General features: G+C 36.6%; 1 protein-coding gene across 3 annotated transcripts in view; it reads left to right on the top strand.

Moving 5' to 3' along the window:
* Positions 1 to 11,240, top strand: part of YES1 (YES proto-oncogene 1, Src family tyrosine kinase) — a 76,338-nt gene extending 65,098 nt beyond the window's left edge. For all 3 annotated transcript variants that reach the window (XM_066246292.1, XM_066246291.1, XM_066246293.1), the window contains 4 exons: positions 3,853 to 3,929; positions 4,912 to 5,065; positions 8,406 to 8,537; positions 9,385 to 11,240. In XM_066246292.1, coding sequence (XP_066102389.1) covers positions 3,853 to 3,929; positions 4,912 to 5,065; positions 8,406 to 8,537; positions 9,385 to 9,593 — 572 coding nt within the window. In that variant the 3' untranslated portion in view covers positions 9,594 to 11,240. The remainder of the gene's footprint in view (positions 1 to 3,852; positions 3,930 to 4,911; positions 5,066 to 8,405; positions 8,538 to 9,384) is intronic.
* The last annotated feature ends 10,414 nt before the right edge of the window (positions 11,241 to 21,654 follow it).

Genomic DNA, 21,654 nt, shown 5'->3' with positions numbered 1-21,654 from the left:
GATACCAAAGAAGAAATATCAGAATGATACAAATTCTGATCCTGGATTTCTATGCTCTGCAGCTGTTTCTGTTTTAGCACTTAACTGTTTTTACACTGAACGATGTATTGATCAAAGAACTGTATCTTCTGCTGCTTTCTATATATATACTCTGCATTGTCATGTATTTATGTGACATTAGTTTGTCTTGCTGGCTGAGAAAAAAGAAGTGTCCCTTCCTCTGGTTAAGGACAGTTTCTTTACTGCGTTCTTGATACTTCTTGTTCTTTCCTTACATTGCTCCCCAACATCTGCTTTTCACTTACTATACTTTTTTGCTTCCCTTCACAGCCAAGGTTTTTTATAAAGCAGAAATACACCTACTCTTCACTTCCTAACCAGCCATTTATTTTTAAGTTATTCAAGTTTATTTAATGTCAAGAGTTTTCAGTGTTTTTTTTATATTATGGAGTACATATTTTAAATATACAAAGAGTACTATAACAACTATGTTCCTACCATTCATATTTAACTGTTTACATTTTTCTATATTTGCATCAGATCTTTCTACTAAGGAAAAAACACAGTAATGATCTAATTGAACCCTGGTTTTACCCCTCCTTGAGACCCATTCTCCTTTGAGCCCTTCTTTTTAGCCCCTGTGGACTCATTTCCCTTCAGAGGTAACTCAGTGTTGAAGTTGGTGTTTACCTTTCCCATCTGTGTTTTATGTGTTGATACACTTTTACTAACATATATTTACCTGTTAATAGTATTTTTATGTTTTTAACTTATATAGATCTGACTAGCTTTATTTTCATTCAATATATGTTAAGATTTATTCACATGGATTAGAGAAAATCTAATTCTTATACTTGAAACTATTGGATAGAATTTCCGAGTAAACACTAGGATGCTTTTCATTTTTTGCCAATACAGTATATAGACAGTACTATAGGGAATATTTTTCTATTTGCTTCCTTTTGCACATATGCAAGCATCTGTAGTACATTGAATGGCAACAGCATTAACATCACCTGCAAACTTGTTAGAAATGGAGACTCTGGGGATGGGACCCAGCTATCCTCACTTCCCCAACCTCTTATGTCAGTGGTTCTCAAAGTGTGCGCCAGGGCGCACTGGTGCACCCTAGAAGATTTCCAGGTGCGCCCTATTGTATTCCAGAGAAATATGTGCCTGTTGGGGACCAAACAACCAACAGGGTTTTGGGAGTTTTGATTTTTGGGGGACAGAGGTGTGGGGAATTGGCTGTAAGCTGACAGTCTGCCCAACTCCCCACCTCACTTGCCTGATTAGGTTGCAAAAGGCTGTTAAGCTGGGGTGCTGGATTGTTTATACTACCCCCATGTTCCCTGGAAAGACTGGAGGCAAGTTTCTTGTATCCTTTGTTTGGTGTAAAGTTAAGATGATATGTATGGTGGTTTTCTGCACTCAACACAATTAAGAGTGAAAAGAGAGGAATTCTTCAATGTATTGACGAGGAAATGAGAGTTTGCCTTTCAAATATATGCCCAAACATTGAAGAAATCGCTAGGACACATCAGGCTCATGTTTCTCATAAACACAAGAATGAAAAACCTTAACACATTCATGCCAGGACCTGCCAAATTTTCTAAATCTTACAAAGAATGTATCTATATATATAAAAAGATAACTTTTTTGTCGTTTTTATTATTTTTAACCCCTTTTTTACGAATTCTAAAAAGCATAACAATAAATGCAACATAAAAATGTTTTTTAATGTCAATAAATTTAATTTTGTCGTATTTATTTCATGTAATTACTGTAAAAGCACGCTTGGACTTTATATTTTTTCTTTAATATTTGACTTAATTATTATAACATATTTCTCAGAAATTTGTATATAGTGCACCTACAATTATTTGTAGGATTTTAAATGTGCCCCGACTTCAAAAAGTTTGAGAACCACTGCCTTATGTAATAATAGTCTATTGATGGTTGTTGATCCTGTTTTTTAAATCTCTGATAATTTGCCCTTTTTACCATTTCCACTATCATTGTTAGATATTAGCATAATAGTCTCTCTTTTCTAGACTGTTGCAGGAAATTTAATCTTATTTCTTTTATGTGCTTTAGCCCAATTTCATTCTTTGTATTACTGTTGGAGTATTGTTTTTTTCAGCATAAATCTGGTATTCTCAGCAGAAAATTTCATGTAAAAAGGATAAAATCTCTTTATATAGGTACATTGCCTTCTGTGTTCTGCCTCTTTCCTTCTGTATCCTCTTTCTCATGTTTGAGTCCTGTGTTCTTCCATAGGAAGAACTGTTTTCAGCTCCCTCAACTTCCTGTGCTGTTTTATGCATTACAGACTTTGTACTTGTTACTTCCTCTTGGAATTCCCTGTTTACTCCCATTCTTCCTTTAAGATGTGTCTTCTTTGTGAAGCCTTTTCTGATTTCTCCATAGAATTAACTCTATCCATTGAGTCTCCACTGTAGTATTTACAATAACTTTTATCACACCTACTGTACAGTATTTGTTTGCATATATTTTATAAATCTCTGCTTTCATACTTGATCAAGATCTTTTCAAGGGCAGGGACTATGACTTATTTATCTTTATATCCTCTATACCCTTTTACAATGCCTCACATGTAGTAGACCCTTAGTAAATATTTGAATGGGCAGATAAATGGACAAACGCAGTAACGTGTTCCCCTTTCAATAAATAGACCAGAAGAAATATAGATATCCTCTGTTTTTTATTTTTTATAAATGAGTCGAAGTCATAGTTTCCCTTGTTTCATAATCCTGTCACATAGAAAGAGCATTCTTTGTCTTGTTTTATTTTACATTAACTTTGAAATACTTTTAAATTTACAGAAAAGTTTCAAAAATAATACAAAGAATTCCTGTATACATTTCAGCCAGATTTGTCAATTGTTAACTCAATATGTCATCAGTATATAAAGTACAAAAGGTTTTATTCTGAACCATTTGAGAGTACATTGCAGATATTATACTCCCTTTACCTCTAAATATGTCAGTGTTTGTCTCCTATAGACAAGAACATTGTCTTATATGACCACAGTGTAATGATCAAATTCAGGAACTGTTACATGGGTACAATTCTACCTAATACCAGTCCATATTTAGATTGTACCAGTCATTTCAATGATGACTTTAATTATAGCAATTTTTCCTTGATCCAGTATCCACTCCATGGTCAGGAATTTCTTTTAGTTGTAATTTTTCTTTGGTCTCCTTTAATCTGAGATAGTCTCTCAGCCCTTCTTGTCTTTCATAATGTTATTTTCTAAGAGAACAGTACTGTTGTTTTATCAAATGTGTCTTAATTTGGGTTTATCTGGTATTTTCTCCTGTTTGATTTGCTGTACATGGTAAATTTGTAACCAGTAATAGAGGAGTAGCAGTTCGACTTTTCCTTTATAGCCTTTCTCTGTGCTGTTATTCGTAGTATTTTGCTGTTCCATGATAACTTCTGCTAAAATTGAAAGTAGTTAGACTAACACTGCCACTTAGATTTAGTTTTAAATACCCCAAAATATTCCCAGCTGTCTGAGCTCTTGATTCAGATTGACTTAAAAATATATAAGTCTCTAATACTACTTTCTGAGTCACAATTGGAACTGTTGATCTTGATCAAAGTGAGGAAGGAATGCCTGTAATCTAGTGAGATTATCGCCTCTTCCTTTTTTTCATGTTATCAAGAGAAGTAATTTTTCAATTTAGGGACCTCTTCTGGAATCGTAAACATAATTATTTATAAATTCTAAGGCTGCAAAAAATATTAAAGAAAAGCTGGAGTTTTATATCATGATGTGATTTGTGTGCTTATTTTTCATAAATGTCTTGCTGTCTCTTATAGGGAGTTTATTAGATTTCCTGAAGGAGGGAGATGGAAAGTATTTGAAGCTCCCACAGTTGGTTGATATGGCTGCTCAGGTACTTGTATATCTGTACTTGTATTATCAATTTGAATTGGAAGTATGTGTTAAAAATATATATAAAATAGGCCCTGGCTGGGTAGCTCAGTTGGTTAGAGCATCATCCTGATGTGCCAAGGTTGCAGGTTTGATCCCCAGTCGTGGCACCTATCAGTGTTTCTCTATCTCTCCCCTCTCTCTCAAAAAATCAATCAGCCAGTCATTTTTCTTTTTAATGTAAAATAATTTTAGTAAAATACTATTATTTACAGAATAAAATCATGGAATTTTAGAGCTGGAAAAGCACTAAAGATAATCCAATCTGATCTCTGTTATAGATAACATAGTATCTGAAGACAAAAGGTATCTAAAATTTAGGTAACATTAGTAGTAGAACCAGGTATATAACTATTATATGTATAATAATGTAATATTATTATACTTCTGTCCTGGAATATACAGCCTTTCAGAAACTTACATATCCAAAAATATAAAATCTATGTGTGTTTATATTTTAACAGACAAAGTTTAAGACAGTGAATGATTGCTATTCCAAAGGAAATGGTACCTTTGGAAATCTACAGTATAGGATGAAATTTAGAGAAACTTTATACTAAGAAACTGTACATGTGAAATTTCAGCATATGCCAAGCCTAGGTCATGTTCTTGAGTTCAAGGCTCATAAATTCTATAGTAGAGGTTAGCAAACTATTGTTATAAAGGGCCAGATAAATGTTTTAGTCTTTGGGCTACATACATCTCTTTTGTTTCTTTCCCCTTCCCTTCTTTCCTCTTCCTCCTCTCTTTCTTGTTTTTTCCCTTTGTCCCTCCCTGTCCTCTTCCTCAATTACAGTGTTTCCTATTTTTCCTACTATCTGCTAGATTTTACCATTACCATCATCTCCTTTCTAAATATATGATTTTTCAGTGATCTTAATATTAACCAAAATTATTTTATCCCTCCTTTTCTTTATATCATGTTGGGTTTTTTTCTTTCCAAGATCGCTGATGGTATGGCATATATTGAAAGAATGAACTATATTCACCGAGATCTTCGGGCTGCTAATATTCTTGTAGGAGAAAATCTTGTGTGCAAAATAGCAGATTTTGGTTTAGCAAGGTTAATTGAAGACAATGAATATACAGCAAGACAAGGTAAATTTATTCTTTAATAAAGGCTTGTAACCTAATGTTCAACAGATTTAATTACCATTCTTTTGAATGTGCAGGATTTTACAGAATAAGAAGAGCTTATAGATCCTCTCTGAAGTGTCAAAGAAATATTGATTTTATTCATAAAATTATATACAGTGTGTGATACCATAGCTTTCTGATAGTTGTTTCTCCAAGGAAGAACTTGACTGTATATACTTTGCATTGTAAATAAAGTTCCCTTTACACTCTCTTTACACTCCTCTTTATACTTCTTTTGGCATACCAACAAATAAACATTTTAAATTTCCTTTTGTAACAAACTTCAGAAGCATCCAGGTTTTACTCACCAAGGACCAGAAAAAGGTATATTTGAAGCTAATAGATTAAGTACCATATAATTTTTAATAGCATATAATTTTATAAAGGTTTTAGAAACAATTTGTATGCCAAATTTATAGTAAGTCTTTGTTATGTATAAAGTTGTGATAAAATATATTGAACAATTGACCGTAAAGAGTGAGGGAAGAGAACTTGTGGAAATTAACATACGTAGGTTGATTCTTCTATTTGACATCCACCTTTCTAAACTCTCATTCATTACACACTTAATAAACACACACACATAATATAAATATATATATATATGTAAAGAGTGTGGAGTTTCTTATTTTAATTTCATCTTTTATTAGCCCAGAGATTTCAAATAAGTTATCAAACCATTTTGACTGAGCCTCAGTTTCTTCACTTATAAAAATTAAACGGATTCGATAGTAATATTTACATTTCAAGATTGTTGTGAAACTAATGAAGGCAATGTATAGTGCCTGGCATTATCTAAGATAGTAGATGCTCAATAAATATTAGAGGTTACATTAAAAATTTTTTTTTAGATTTTATTTACTTATTTTAGAGGAGGAGGGAAGAACAGGAAGTATCAACTCATAGTAGTTGCTTCTTGTATATAGCTTGACTGGGTAAGCCCAGGGTTTCAAACCGTCGACTTTAGTATTCCAGGTCAATGTTTTATCCACTCTGCACCACAGGTCAGGCTAGAGCTTGCATTTTAAGGGGCAAGGTAGACCTATATATAAATAACTGTAAAGCAAGCTATTGTATAATTACTGTCAGAAGAGTAAATGGGAAACACTAAGGGAAAGCAGAGAAAACAGGAAAGACTTCACAGAGGTGATGGCTTAAGAGCAGGGTCTTATAGAATGTCACTTAGACAGAGATTAAGTATGGTCCAGTACAGATCACCATAAAGGCTGTCCATTCTGCATGAAACCTTCAGCTGCCCTTCTTAACCTACAAAAACAATGCCTTATCATTCACCATAATCTCAGAATAAAGGACATACTTGTAAATTAATAATTTTAGCTCTGTGAATTGATATATTATCCTTTCTCTCTTTTTTTAAATTTTTTAAATTTATTTGTTTATTTTGTGACAGAGACAGAGAGAGGAACAGACAGTGGAAGGGAGAGAGATGAGAAGCATCAGTTCTTTGTTGTGGCTCCTTAGTTTCTCAGTGATTGCTTTCTCATATGTGCCTTGACCGGGGGGCTACAGCAGACCGAGTGACCCCTTGCTCAAGCCAGCAACCTTGGGTTCAAGCTGGTGAGCCTTGCTCAAACCAGATGATCCCACACTCAAACTGGCGACATCGGGATCTTGAACCTGGGTCCTCTACGTCCCAGTCCAACGCTCTATCCAATGAGTCACCGCCTGATCAGGCTTTCTCTTTTTTTTTTTTTTTAAACAGACTATGTGACCTTTTGTCAGTGGCTGTGTAGGCACACAACTCTTGGGAACTGTTGTCTTTGGGGTTTTTTTATGTTTATTTTCTTAATTTGAGAGAAAAGCAAACATCGATCTGTTAATGTACGTGGGATTGAACTGGCAACCTTTGTGCTTTGGAATGATGTTCTAACCAACCGAGCTATCTGGCCAGGGAGGGAACTTTTGTCTAAACCGCAAGTTCTTAACCAGCGGTGATCTCTGCCCCCAAGGGAACATTTGGCGATATCATTATATTGAGATGTCTTAGGGACTGTTACCACTGGGAGGCTGCTACTGGCATCTGTATAGGCCAGGCATACTGCTCAACATCCTGTAATGTGGAAGCTAACCCCACCAAAGAATTAGCTAGCCCAAATGCTGGTAGTGCTAGGTTGAGAAATCCTGCATTCAGCACAATGCTTTCTTTTCACCTCCATACTTTTGTGTATGTAGTTCCTTCCAGCTAGAGTATCTTCTTCTATATTCCTTACCTATAAAAATTCTAACCATTCTTTAAAGCTTAACTTAGTTGCCCCTTCCTAATGCAACCTTATGTGATTGTACTATTGAAAATGATAATTTATTTAAACATCTAAAAAACTATTTTACAACACTATATAGTACATGCATATAGAAATAACTTGAAGTTTTTAAGATACCTATAATTGCCACTATAAGTATATAAGCTGCACAAAGGCTATGTTTTTCTCTCCCGTAACAATGATCATAATGTCTTAGGCATAAAAAGCATACAGTAGATATTTGAATAAATTAATACAGGCTTTTGAAAATGATAGTACAATAAAATTTTCTTGAGAGATACGATAAAATGAAAAGGTTATGGTAGAAAAACCAACAGAATATGCCCTTTTCAACCAATGGTTACTTATAACTACTAAGTGATAAGACAATTAAAAGTTATAGGTCCTATTATACATATTTTTGATTGCTTCTTTTTTTTTTTTTTTAACAGAGACAGAGAAAGGGACAGACAGGGACAGACAGACAGGAATGGAGAGAGATGAGAAGCATCAATCATCAGTTTTTCGTTGCGACACCTTAGTTGTTCATTGATTGCTTTCTCATATGTGCCTTGACCGTGGGCCTTCAGCAGACCGAGTAACCCCTTGCTCAAGCCAGCAACCTTGGGTCCAAGCTGGTGAGCTTTGCTCAAACCAGATGAGCCTGCGCTCAAGCTGGCCACCTCAGGGCCTCGAACCTTGTTCCTCCGCATCCCAGTCCAACGCTCTATCCACTGCGCCACCGCCTGGTCAGGCTGATTACTTCTTATTGGAGTTTCTACCTCTGTTTTTTTTTAATGGTTTTCTGTACCCACCAACAATATCATTGAATATCTTATCAGGAATATCTTATCAGGAAGAAATGTGATTTATTTTAATACAAATTTTAAATATTGAAAAATGTTTCCCATGTATTTTGTACTTCTGAAGAACTTACACTGATGGCACATACAGTAAAGATATTGACAGAAAATTGGCCCCCTCTATGCTATATTTACACAAACAGATTTTTAAAAACAAGATTGTCAATACTGTTTTAGGTGCAAAATTTCCAATCAAATGGACAGCTCCTGAGGCTGCACTATATGGTCGATTTACAATAAAGTCTGATGTGTGGTCATTTGGAATTCTACAAACGGAACTGGTAACAAAGGGCAGAGTGCCATATCCTGGTAAGGTTACATTTTATTAACTCTTTGTTATCCCGTTAGTGACTTTAACTGGAGTTTATTAGGAGCAGAAATGTAAGGAGCAAGGCGTTTTTCTTCTTTCTTTGTCTCTCTTTTCTTTCCTCCCTCCCTCCCTCTTTACATTGACATTGGCTACCGAGTCACATGAGATGTGCCCACATTCACCTCAGCTTTCTCCCTTAGGGCATTTTCCAAAAGCCTTTTATCTCTACTGTTTTCTCAGATGATAAACTTCTTAAATATCCTGGATCACCTTCCCCATGCCCCAACGCCCTCTCCCAGGCCCTTTCTTCAAGTTATGATAACACAGGGTGAGCTGTGGATGAGGGTGAGCATTACAAAGGAATACAAGAACTGTGTATTAACTTGAAGAAGCTACGTGGTATATTTGGCAAAACCGGAACTAGAACGCTTTCTTCTGAATTCCTATCTGAATATTTTTTTCAGATACTGTCTTGCCATTGTTCCTCATTAGCCCAAGTTTGGTAATTAATAAGTGTTAATATCAAGACCTAAATTTTCATTAATCAGTTGGACTTGGTTTTTGAAGATCTTACTGTTGAAAGGAAGATTTTAGGTGGAATGAAAAAATTAGACATTCTGAAATGGTCTTGTATTTTCTAAGCTCTTTGATATATTTTGACATTGGAAATTTATTTTTTTTGTTAAAATAATCATTTCACTAAGTAAACCTAACTATAAATTTAAGGCATACAGCCTTAATGGTTTGATGTGCATATATATTATGAAATGATTACCACAATAGGTTCAATGTATGCTAGTGGCCTTTGTTGTCACTGTTTTTGACTGTCTGAATCTTGCGTGTTAGGAATGGTGAACCGGGAAGTGCTGGAACAGGTGGAACGAGGATATAGGATGCCTTGCCCTCAGGGCTGTCCGGAATCCCTACATGAGTTGATGAATCTCTGTTGGAAGAAGGACCCTGATGAAAGACCAACGTTTGAGTATATCCAGTCCTTCTTGGAGGACTACTTCACTGCTACAGAGCCACAGTACCAGCCAGGAGAAAATTTATAATCCAAGTAGCCATTTTATATGCACAAACCTGCCAAAACATGGAGACTTGATAGACTTCCTCACTTACATACAGGAATCAAAAGAAGAAAATCTTCACTCTGCATGTTTTTAATGGTAAACTGGAATTTCATATATGGTTGCACAAAACCCGGTGGTTGTTGTTTTTGTTCCGAGTGTTAATTATATAGTACCAACATGGATTTTCCAACGTATTTCAGGGTCCAAAGAAAGTATAGCTAAGATATTGATGACAGTATGAGTGATAACATGACAGTGAAGTCACTTCCTTTTTTTTTTTATTCCCAAAAATCAGAATTGTTAAGAGAAAATTATCACTCTAGACAAAACTTGGGAGGTGTGAACAGTTACACCATAATAAAAATCTAAAATCAAGGAACTTCAGGGGACCAAATGATTCCATTCCATTTTTTCATTCTTTTTGCAGTCTTCATTCTCAAAAGTTTTTTCTAAGTAGAAGTTTATATGCAGTTTTAATATATGCCTCCCTTGGATGGAAATGAGCAAGATTTTTAGAAGCAAAGAGGAATATAAACATCTAAAACTTGATTAAATGTTAGACAACAGCAGTGGGATTTGAAAGTATAATACACTATGTTAATACTCAAACTCATGGAACTGGAAAGCTCAGTTTAGTATAATGAAGGTAAGTAGAAAGTGAGTTGATATTTTAAAAGTGTGCATTGATATTTTTAAAAGGCAATATAATTGAAATTATACTATCCAATCTAAGGGGAAATCTTTTAATCTTTAGAATAGCATGAAAATATTAAGTCCCAGCATTGAAATACATATTGTGAGATATTGCTAAATATGTACTTACGGTGATGGGTGCCACAAATGTAAAATATCACTAGATCAGGGACTTGAATGCACTTTTGCTCTTGTTGCATATAGACTAACAGAAGAAAATGTATTTAAAAGAAATATGAGAAAAGAGAAATGTGAATGTTTTACAGATAGAAGAATGGAATATTAGTTTAATGTTGATTTATGGAGTGACAAATGGCTTTGCTGGCACTCAAAGCTTCTCACATCTATTTTTTGAGATTTCAAGAGTTTTAAGTTATGACTATAAGATTAATCTAATCATAAACACTAAATAGACAGTTATAGCCTCAAAGAAAGTAAATTAAGGCATCCCACTCATTCCAGTGATACAGCTGTTATGTAAAACATTTTTAAAACTCCAATTTTCAAATCCATGTTTGAATCCACATTCATTTTTTAAATATACTTAAGGGTGATGAATTTTTTTCCCTTTTAGAATTTAGTTGTATTAGAGAGGAAAACTTATTTAGAATAATAATGGTAGTGAAAAAAGAGGATAGTTTTTGCCCATTTAAGGTACAGAAGTGCAACATACAAAATAAGACTGATTTTTATGACTAACTCAGAAATTCCAAAATACAAATTTGAATAGCAACATTACTGGCTTAGGAATCCAACAAAGAAACTGAATCTGACAAATAAAAGTCTGGTGTTTGTCTTAAAATATTCTTTTATAGTCACACTCTAAATAAAGCACTACATCGGGTCCCCATATTTTAGGAATATAATTTTTTTTAGCTACCATCACTTACTTGATCATTAAATTTAACACTCTGTGCCATGGTATCTATGCTGAAATTCAAACCATTTAAAAATGTGACAGATGAACTTCATGCGCATTGTGGTGGTTTCTTATGTTTACGTAACCTGCTTAGTATTGAATTCCTCTTCCAAGAGGATCTTCCTGTGAAGACTGCCATCAACTTTTACCCTTAGTGTCTGTACCCTGTTACATCAGATTTTTAAGGGCTTCATGTGAACTATGGTATAATTTTTCTAGCATTTAAAAAAGGATAACAGAATTATATGTTTATGTACTAATTCTGTTCAGAAAAATAAGCCAGGAAAAGTTGATGGTATTCATTAGGTTTTAACTGAAGGGAGCTGTTCTTTATCAAGTGTATAGTAAGGACATAATACTAATTCAGTGTGTACTCAGTTCACATGGTTATGTATTTTTAAATTGCCAAGAAAAATAAATAGCTTTGTACATTTGAAGATCTTTTCCAATACCTTTTCACCCTCTGTATCTTAATAGGGAACTTAACCATAACCAAAAAAAAAAAAAGTTGGTAAAAACAACCTTCTAGCACAAATGCTTTTTAAAATAAATAATGGTAGCCTAAAACTTAATATTTTTATAAAGTATTATATTGTTTTCTGGATAACTGAAATAAAAACTCATTGAATATACCCATTTATCTTTTGCCACTATTCATACTTTCTCATCAGATTTTTATTTGGTTATAACTCTTGAACAGAGTTAAATCAATTCTTTATTAAGTTCACCACATTAATGAGCTCATTCTGTATGGTTTATTTTCCATGTCAAGTGAGTGACATTATTTTCACAAGTTAATTTTAAAAGATTGTACCAGCAACTACAGGTAATTTACAGAGTGATTTGAATTAAGCTATTCAGAGAGAGTCTGTGTTGACGAATATAAAATGGAATAACCACTTTTGATCATAAGGGATTTAATTTTCTAAAACTGAAAAAATACATGAGCCTTATTTCAGTATGTTTTAACTTCTATAAGTATAATGAAAATAGTTATACTAAGTTATGAATGGCCAAAAGCATTTGTTGTTATCTAAAATTATTAACTTTGCTTTTTCCTAGTGATCTCAAGACGAGTGACATTTAAATTTTTTTTAATTTTATTTTTTTTAGAGAGACAGAGAGAGGGATAGATAGGGACAGACAGACAGGAATGGAGAGAGAAGAGAAGCATCAATCATCAGTTTTTCGTTGCGACACCTTAGTTGTTCATTGATTGCTTTCTCATATGTGCCTAGACCACGAGCCTTCAGCAGACCGAGTAACCCCTTGCTGGAGCCAGCGACCTTGGGTCCAAGCTGGTGAGCTTTGCTCAAACCAGATGAGCCCACGTTCAAGCTGGCGACCTCGGGGTCTCGAACCTGGGTCCTTCCGCATCCCAGTCTGATGCTCTATCCACTGCGCCACCACCTGGTCAGGCAGACGAGTGACATTTAATTGAACACATAATTTAGTAAACATTTATTAAATTTTTTTTACGGTATAGCAGTAGTGCCTCAATATTTTCCTAGTTTACTAGTCGCCATTTAATTTTGCATGTAATTATTTAACATTTCAGTTGTACATTTGTATGTTGTCAAATCTTTTTTTTTGTTTAAAAAGTCTTTTGCATCCCCAAATTAAATATTTATCTGTGTTTAATTTTGTTTTTCTTTTTTTACATTTCTCTTTATTTGGAAGTTACATGGGTAATAAATATGAAGGGTCTAAAATAATTTTTTTTCCCCGCATAGTTAATTTTCCCAGCACTATTTACTGGTTAATTCATTTCACCCATTGGTTTGGGTTATTTCTCTTGTTTACATATATATCTCCACCCATCTATTTTGTCTGATTAATTTGCATTTGCCATTCTTCCAACAGTACAACAGTTAATTACTAAAATTACTAATCACTTGATTTTAATAATTTTTTTATAAATTTTTATTTTAATGGGGTGACATCAATAAATCAGGGTACAATATATTCAAAGAAAACTTGTCCAGGTTATCTTGTCATTCAATTCTGTTGCATACCCATCGCCCAAAGTCAGATTGTCCTCTGTCACCTTCTATCTAGTTTTCTTTGTGCCCCTCCCCCACCCCCTTCCCCTCTCTCTTCTTCCCTCCCCCCGCCCCCCGTAACCACCACACTCCTGTCCATGTCTCTTAATCTCGTTTTTATGTCCCACCAATGTATGGAATCCTGCAGTTCTTGTTTTTTTTCTGATTTACTTATTTCACTCCGTATAATGTTATCAAGATCCCACCATTTTGTTGTAAGTGATCTGATGTCATCATTTCTTATGGCTGAATAGTATATACCATGGTGTATATGTGCCACATCTTCTTTATCCAGTCTTCTATTTTTTTTTACAGTGATTAAAGCCTTTAAGCAAACTCTTGGCCAATACAGCAAGAATCCATAAAAGAATAGTGTCCTTAACATGTTCACCAAGTCCAAGTTGGCCCCAACACCATGCCAAATCCCTGAAAAATGCAACCCAACCCCAGTTCAGTCTGTTAGGAGCTGTCACAAGGAGCAGGAGTCCAGGAAAAGTCCACATCCAGGAAAAGTCCGCATGGCACTGGAATCGTTGTCACAATTCTATACTTTGCAGCTCACGTCCAAGTCCAAATGACCGCTGCTTCTAGCTGGTAATGATTCAGGAAGATGATTTTAATAATTTAGAAGCAAGTTGCCTTTGATACCCCCCCCCTCTTTTTTTTTTTTTTTACAGAGGCAGAGATAGGGACAGACAGACAGGAACGGAGAGAGATGAGAAGCATCAATCATCAGTTTCTCGTTGCGCGTTGCGACTTCTTAGTTGTTCATTGATTGCTTTCTCACATGTGCCTTGACCGGGGGCCTTCAGCAGACCGAGTAACCCCCTGCTGGAGCCAGCGACCTTGGGTCTAAGCTGGTGAGCTCTTTGCTCAAGCCAGATGAGCCCGTGCTCAAGCTGGCGACCTCGGGGTCTTGAACCTGGGTCCGCATCCCAGTCCGACGCTCTATCCACTGCGCCACCACCTGGTTGCCCCCCCCTTTTTTAAATCTTGATATTCCCTCAAATTCTTGGTAAAGTTTAGAGTTTATTTTTCTTTTCTTTTTTTAAATGAGGAGGTGAGATAGTGAGACAGACTTTCGCATGCGCCCCAACCAGCATCTACCTGGCAACCCCTTTATAGGGCCATGCTTGAGTCTAATCGACCAAGCTATCCTCAGCGCCTGAGGCCAACGCTTGAACCAATCAAGCCACTGTCTGGGAGAGGCGAAGAGGAATAGAAGGGGGAGAGAGAAGGGCAAAGAAGCAGATGGTGTGTCTCGTGTGCCTTGACAGGGGATCGAACCCGAGGTGTCCATACGCTGGGCCGATGCTCTATCCACTGAGTAGCCGGCCAGGTCCAGACTTTATTTTTCATAGTCCCAAGAATTTCAAATGAGATTTTGAATAAGATTGCATTATGCCTATATATTAATTTGTTAAGAATTAACATTTTTCAGATCAGTCTCCCCACCAATTTATGTAAATCTTCATTTATATCTCTTAGTAAAGATCTCCAAGACTTTTTTCTATGGAATTGGAAGATGAGCCTCATCTCTTTGATGATACTGCTCTAAAAATGCCATCTCAATGCTGCTAGAGACCAGGTCCCCACATTGTTACAAAAGGAACCAACATGCAGGGATATGGAAGAGGGTGTGCCCCAATAAACAGCATTTATTTTCTTAAAATCAGCTCCTCCCCTGCCCTTCCTCCAGTTTTTCCCGTTTTTTAATTTTTTTTTAAATTTTTTTTACAGAGAGAGGGACAGACAGACAAGAACGGAGAGAGATGAGAAGCATCAATTACCAGTTTTTCGTTGTGACACCTTAGTTGTTCATTGATTGCTTTCTCATATGTGCCTTGACCGTGGGCCTTCAGCAGACTGAGTAACCCCTTGCTCGAGCCAGCAACCTTGGGTCCAAGCTGGTGAACTTTGCTCAAACCAGATGCTCAAGCTGGCAACCTTGGGGTCTCAAACCTGGGTCCTCTGCATCCCAGTCTGACGCTGTATCCACTGCGCCACCGCCTGGTCAGGCCCTTTTTTTTTATTTTTAACAAGATAGAGGGACAGACAGAAAGGGAGAGAGATGAGAAGCATCAACTTGTTGCAGCACCTTAGTTCATTGATTGCTTTCTCATATGTGCCCTGACTTGAGGTCTCCAGCCAAGCCAGTGACCAAGACCTTGCTCAAGCCAGCATCCATGTGGTCATGTCTATGATCCCACACTCAAGCTGGATGAGCCTGCACTCAAGTTGGCAACCTTGAGGTTTTGAACCTGGATCTTCAGCATCCTAGGCTGACACTCTTATCCACTGTGCCACTGCCTGGTCAGGCCAGTTTTTCCTTTTTTGTTTAAATGACAAGTTGAGTTTCTGTCACCACAACCAGAGTCCTGATTAACACTCAAATTGTCAATACTTCTGATTAAAATAAAAAGCACGTGCTGTTATTATTCTTTTGCCCCTCCACATCCGCACTCTGCCGGAAGGTCAGCCTGCCCTTGTCTGTGAGTTCTCACTCTCTGGACTTATTGGGTTAAACCAATGAGGCACATTAGCAGAAGAACAGAGGAACCTGAAAAAGAGATCAAGATGTTTATCCCCATGGTTCCTTCCCTGTGAGGTTGGGCTAACTCCTTACCCAATGAGTCCTTTCAGTATGGCTTCCTCTCTCCCTTGGGGACTGGTAACAGCTCTCATTTTTATCTTTTCTGCCTTAGGGATGTTTCTAGCAACTAGTTACTGCATTAATTCTTGTGGCTCCCTATCCTGCCAGCCCTCCTCTATTTATCTTAATTTGAGTGTGCCATCTGTTTCCAGTTGGGACCCTAACCGATATCTGTCACACTACCAATAGCCATTTCAGTAGAAAATAGGAGAAACATCAAATGACACTTGACACAGAACAGTAAAATTTTTGGTATAATGTCAACATACAATATTGTATTAAATGTAAAATTACCATAAGAGCTCATTTGCCATGGAGAGAGCATAACAAATTTTAAGAATATTCAAAACTGGAATGAATCTTTAGAGTTTTTCAATTAAATTTCTATTTTTCAAAACTGGTTAACCACATGTGGTAAAACTCCTTTTAACAGAATTAGTTGTAACACCCCAACTCAAAAATGTAATGAATCATTCAATTCATGAATTGGATAAAACAGGAATAGGAATGAGGGAGTGAAAGTGCTGAGCTAAATAAAAGAGGAAAAGGAAGAAAAGGAAATATCCAGAAAATTAACACAATGGCAGCTAAGAAGTTAAATAAACTGTGAAAGTTACTGAGTAGTAGGAATGACCTACAGACTTTAAAGAAGCAGATGTCTAATATTCAATTGTAAGATGCTTGTTCAGCTCCCTGTAACCAACCTTGCTTCAAATCTGCTGCACACAGGCTTGAGTCGGTGGCATTTAGAGAAGTAAAAGGATTAGGGTAATGTCCAGAAGGGTTGACAAGATTCAAGAAGAGAGGTGGATTTCACACACTTCAAATGCAGTGAGGAAATAATTCAAATACAGAAACTGAATTGAGTGAGTGGAAGGAAAAAATGTCCGCCATGTGCTTCCAGAGGTAATGGGAGAGATGCCAGATTTCCCACATACAAGAGGTTGTGATTCAGTTCAGCTTCACTGACATCTTTTTTTTTTAATTTATTTTTTTTTAATTTATTCATTTTAGAGAGGAGAAAGAGGAGGGAGGGAGAGAGAGAGAGGAGAGAGAGACGGGGGAGGAGCTGGAAGTATCAACTCCCATATGTGCCTTGACCAGGCAAACCCAGGGTTTTGAACCGGCGACCTCAGCATTTCCAGATCGATGCTTTATCCACTGCACCACCACAGGTCAGGCTTCACTGACATCTTAAAAATCAAGTTAACATTGACAGGGGAGCCCAAAAGTTAGACATTTGGCTTCAGTAATAATAGCTTTTAGTTGTAATCAATAGGATACTAAGGGTTGCTAGACTAGTTAATGTATACCTGTAGTGTAGACAATAGGTTACAGGAAAGAAAATCTGTTTTCATCCTGCAACTTGTCTTAAAAAGCAAATAGCTTGACTCATGAACAGTGTGATCGCTGCTTTATGTTCCTGTAAGAAATGTAAGGGATTACTTTACAGATGAGTTCCCAGGAACACAGGACTCCAGTACTTTAGGGATAAGATCTAGAACATCTACCATTGCTGATGTCAACCAAATATCCTGAACTCTCTGGAGCAGGGGTCTCAAACTCGCGGCCCGCAGACTAATCCACGAAGTTCAAAATATTTTGGATAAAATTAAGTAAGCCTAGGGGCCTACTTGTATTTTTCATTTCTCTAGCATCCTAGCTAGATACTAGCTTAGTTAACAGCAGTTGTGATGCGAACTACAGTTTCTGGTCGTTTTGTGACACTGAAAAGTGTTGCGTAACAGTTGCCTTTTGTAGACCTAGTGCGGCCAGCCAAACGGCTGTGATCTTGCTCTGCGGCCCACATGCTGAGTTGAGTTTGAGACCCCTGCTCTGGAGGATATTCCTGCACACCGGATCCCCCAACCTACTATCCTAACCTACATCCTGTTAATTGACTGCATGCTCAGTAACAAATTACCGACTTTCCCAAAGATAAACTGACCAGTCCACTTCAACTGGTAAGGCAGTTTTTCGGACGTTAGTCCACTGTATTCTCCAGTTGACGATCTTGATTAAAGATGCTCTTCTACCCTGTCCCTCATCAGTTGGCTAAAAGGGCAATGGGCAACACAAATCCCATCTTCTGGTAACAACGTGAACAAGCTGGAGGACTTGGAGAATTAATCCAAAGTAAAATATTGCCTCCAGCCTAAATGGTGATAGGGATGAGCAAAAGCAAAACTTTGCACTTGACAGAGGATTGACAGTGATCCTAGTAGAAAACAATTATGCCAAGTGGTATGTCCCTTCAAGGTTATAAAATTGCTACTCACTTATAATTACACAATTTCCATGGAAAGCCTTGGTCTCCTAAAATTGAGAAAATATATTGTGAAATTAACAAGCTAAATGCATGCTTTTATGTTCCTATCCCATTGCTCCTGAAAGGATCGAGACCTGTTGTTGGTTTGTCTGTTTTTGTAATTCTTACCATTGCTAGAAAATTAGAAAGGGTAGCATCAGTCTAGCAGAAATTCTTGGAACCTGAGGAAACCCAGTCCAAAACAAATACGAAAGAAAATTCTTGAAGAGTTTTTAAAGTGTAGTTTCAGAGAATTCAAACTCAATGAATAAAAAGGAAGACCCAGAGCTACATTTTTGTTTCTGTTTGTTTGTTTTTTATAGAGACAGAGTCAGAGAGAGGTGTAGATAGGGACAGACAGGAATGGAGAGAGATAAGAAGCATCAATCATCAGTTTTTCGTTGCGACACCTTAGATGTTCATTGATTGCTTTCTCATGTGTGCCTTGACCGCGGTCCTTCAGCGGACCAAGTAACCCCTTGCTCGAGCCAGTGACCTTGGGTCCAAGCTGGTGAGCTTTTGCTCAAACCAGATGAACCTGCACTCAAGCTGGCAACCTCGGGGTCTTGGGGTCTTGAACCTAGGTCCTTCCGCATCCCAGTCTGATGCTCTATCCACTGAGCCACCGCCTGGTCAGGCTACATTTTTGTTTATGTATTATTTACATATAATAAAATTCACCATTAAGTTCACAATTAGAACCTGACTGGTAGTGGCACAGTGGATGGTGCTCTGACTCGATTTGAATCCCCGAGGTCACAGGTTTGAGCATGGGACCATCAACATGATCCCAAGGTCACTGGCTTAGCTTGAGCCCCCAGTCAAGGCACATACGAGAAGCAGTCAATAAACAAGTGAACGCAACTACGAATTGATGCTTCTCATCTCTCTCCTACTCCCTCTCTCCCTTCTCATCTCTCTCTTAGGAACCAAAAAGTACACAATTAGATGAGTTTTGACAGATGTATGCAGTCATGAGACCATTAACAAAATCATGATGTAGAACTGGCAAGAAAAAATTCTGAGATGTCTTTAAGTTAAATTTCAGTAGACTGGAGGTTAGAAGGAAGATACAAGGGAAGATAATTATCAGCCATGGCTGAAACAAAATTGCCTGCATTCCTGAATGTATGTGGAAACTGAATTAATTTGCCCGAGCTATTTCCGCAATTATCTAGAAAGAGGAGTGGACCGTCAGATTTCACCACATCCTTATGCGTGAACTTTTTGAACTGTTGCCCACAACCACTCTAGCAGCAAGTACTTCTCTTCCTTAGGGACTATTTACCTATCCAGGAACTTTTCCTAATTCACCTTTTCCTGCTACCCCACCCCCACCCCCAATTTATGGCCAATGTAAATTCTTTCAAAACAGCTTACATCCCCCCCCCCCCCCCCCAAGCTAACTGCATGAAAGAGCCCTGTTACTTCCAGGATCGTGGACGTGTTTGTGTTCATCTAGCCCTGCTACTGGTTTAGACTGTATGCCCCAGGACCTGGTCCTTTTTCTGGCTAGCATATAGCTCAATAAGCCCTTTCTTTTAGAACAAATTTCCATCTCGAAGATTTTTACTTAACAGAACTTTTCCATCATTCCGAAATTTCCTTGTGCCTTTTACAGTCAGTCCCCTCCATTCATTCCTGACCATGGCAGACACGTGAATGTTTCCTGTCACTATAATTTACATTTCTAGAATTTCATACAAGTGGAATCATACAGTACGTAGCTCCTTGTGCCTGGCCTCTTTTACACAATGCTTTTGAGATTCACTTTTTTTGTGGCTCAGAAATATTCCATTATATGAATGTACCACAACCTGGATGTACCATTGTATGGTTTACCACTAGGACATTTGGGTTGTTTCCAGTTTGGGGCTATCATACATAAAGCTGCTATGAACATTCAAGTACAAGTTTTACTGTGAACACAGGCTTTAAATTCTCTTGGGAAAACACCTAGGAGGACAATTACTGAATTCTATGGTAATGTATATTTAACTTTCTAAGAAACTGGCAACCTCTTTTCCAAAGAAGCTGCACTATTTTCAAGTCCCATCAGCAATGTATGAGAGCACCAGTTGCTTCCTATCTTTGTCAATACTTAGTATTGTCAGTTATTTTATTTTTAGCCATTCTGGTGTATGGTAGCATCTCACTGAAATTTTACTGAAACTTTTCTAGTGACTAATAATGCTAAAGTATTATGAGTTTATTTTGAATTTATATATCTTCTCTGGTAGAGAGTATTAAAATCTTTTACTCATTTTTTGTATCACCTTGTTTTCTCATTATTGAGTTGTTATTCTTTCAATATTCTCGATAAAAGTACTTTGTTAGATATGTGTTTTGCAAATAGTTATCTCCTAATCTTCAGTTTGTTTTTTCATTTCCTTAATGGTGGCTATCAAAGAGAAAACATTTTTCATCTTGATGAAGTCAAATTTATAATTTTTTTCATTTTATGGTTCATGATTTTTATGTCATAAGAAAATGTCTTACCAAAATCCACAGATTTCTCCTGTTTTCTGTAGATGTTTGATAATTTTAGCTCTCACATTTAGCTCTCTATTTCAAGATAATTGTGTTTGACGTAAGGTAAGGGCCAGGGTGGTGTTTTGTTTTGTTTTTTTTCACATGAATATTCAATTACTCCAGCACCATTTGTTGAAACGACTTCATCTTTTTTATGCATTGAATTTCCTTAGCACCTTTGAAAAAAATCTGTTGACTATGTATATGTGGGTCTATTTCAGGACCCTTCTGTTTCATTGATCTACATGTCTATCATTATGCCGGTATCATATTGACTTGATTAGTTTTATGGTAAGTCTTAAAATCAGGTAGTTTTAAGTTCTTCATTCTTTTTCAAGATCTTTAACCTATTTTAGATTTTAAATTTCTATATGAATTTTTAAAACTTCCCAATTACTTCAAAAAATTTTAAAACTTCCCAATTACTGGAATTCTGAGATTGCATCAAATCTATAGTTCAGTTTGGAAAGAATTGATTTCTTAATGAATTTGCCAATTTAAGAATATAAAATTTATCTACCTTAAGTCATTTAATTTTTGTTCACAATGTTTGATAATTTTCAATGTAATTTATTAAATTTTTTCTTAAATATTTCGTATTTTGATCCAATTTTAAGACGTGTCACTTTCTAATTTCGACTTTGAATTTTTAATTACTAGTATATCGAGTGTAATCGATGTTTATTGATCGAATATCCTTCAAACTTACTAACCCCATTATTCTAGTAACATTTTTTTGTAAATTCTACAAAGACAGTTTTCTACAAAGACAATGTCACCCAAAAATAAGGATTACTTCTTCCTTTCCAACGTTGACATCCTTGCAAACGCTGCAAAAATGTGACTAGGTCCAGGGGAGCCAAAAGCCGGACCAGCAGCTTTGGTAGGAAGGGTCT

The sequence above is a fragment of the Saccopteryx bilineata genome, chromosome 11, assembly GCF_036850765.1.
Source record: "Saccopteryx bilineata isolate mSacBil1 chromosome 11, mSacBil1_pri_phased_curated, whole genome shotgun sequence".
NCBI lineage: Eukaryota > Metazoa > Chordata > Mammalia > Chiroptera > Emballonuridae > Saccopteryx > Saccopteryx bilineata.
This window is presented reverse-complemented; position numbering and strand designations above follow the sequence as displayed.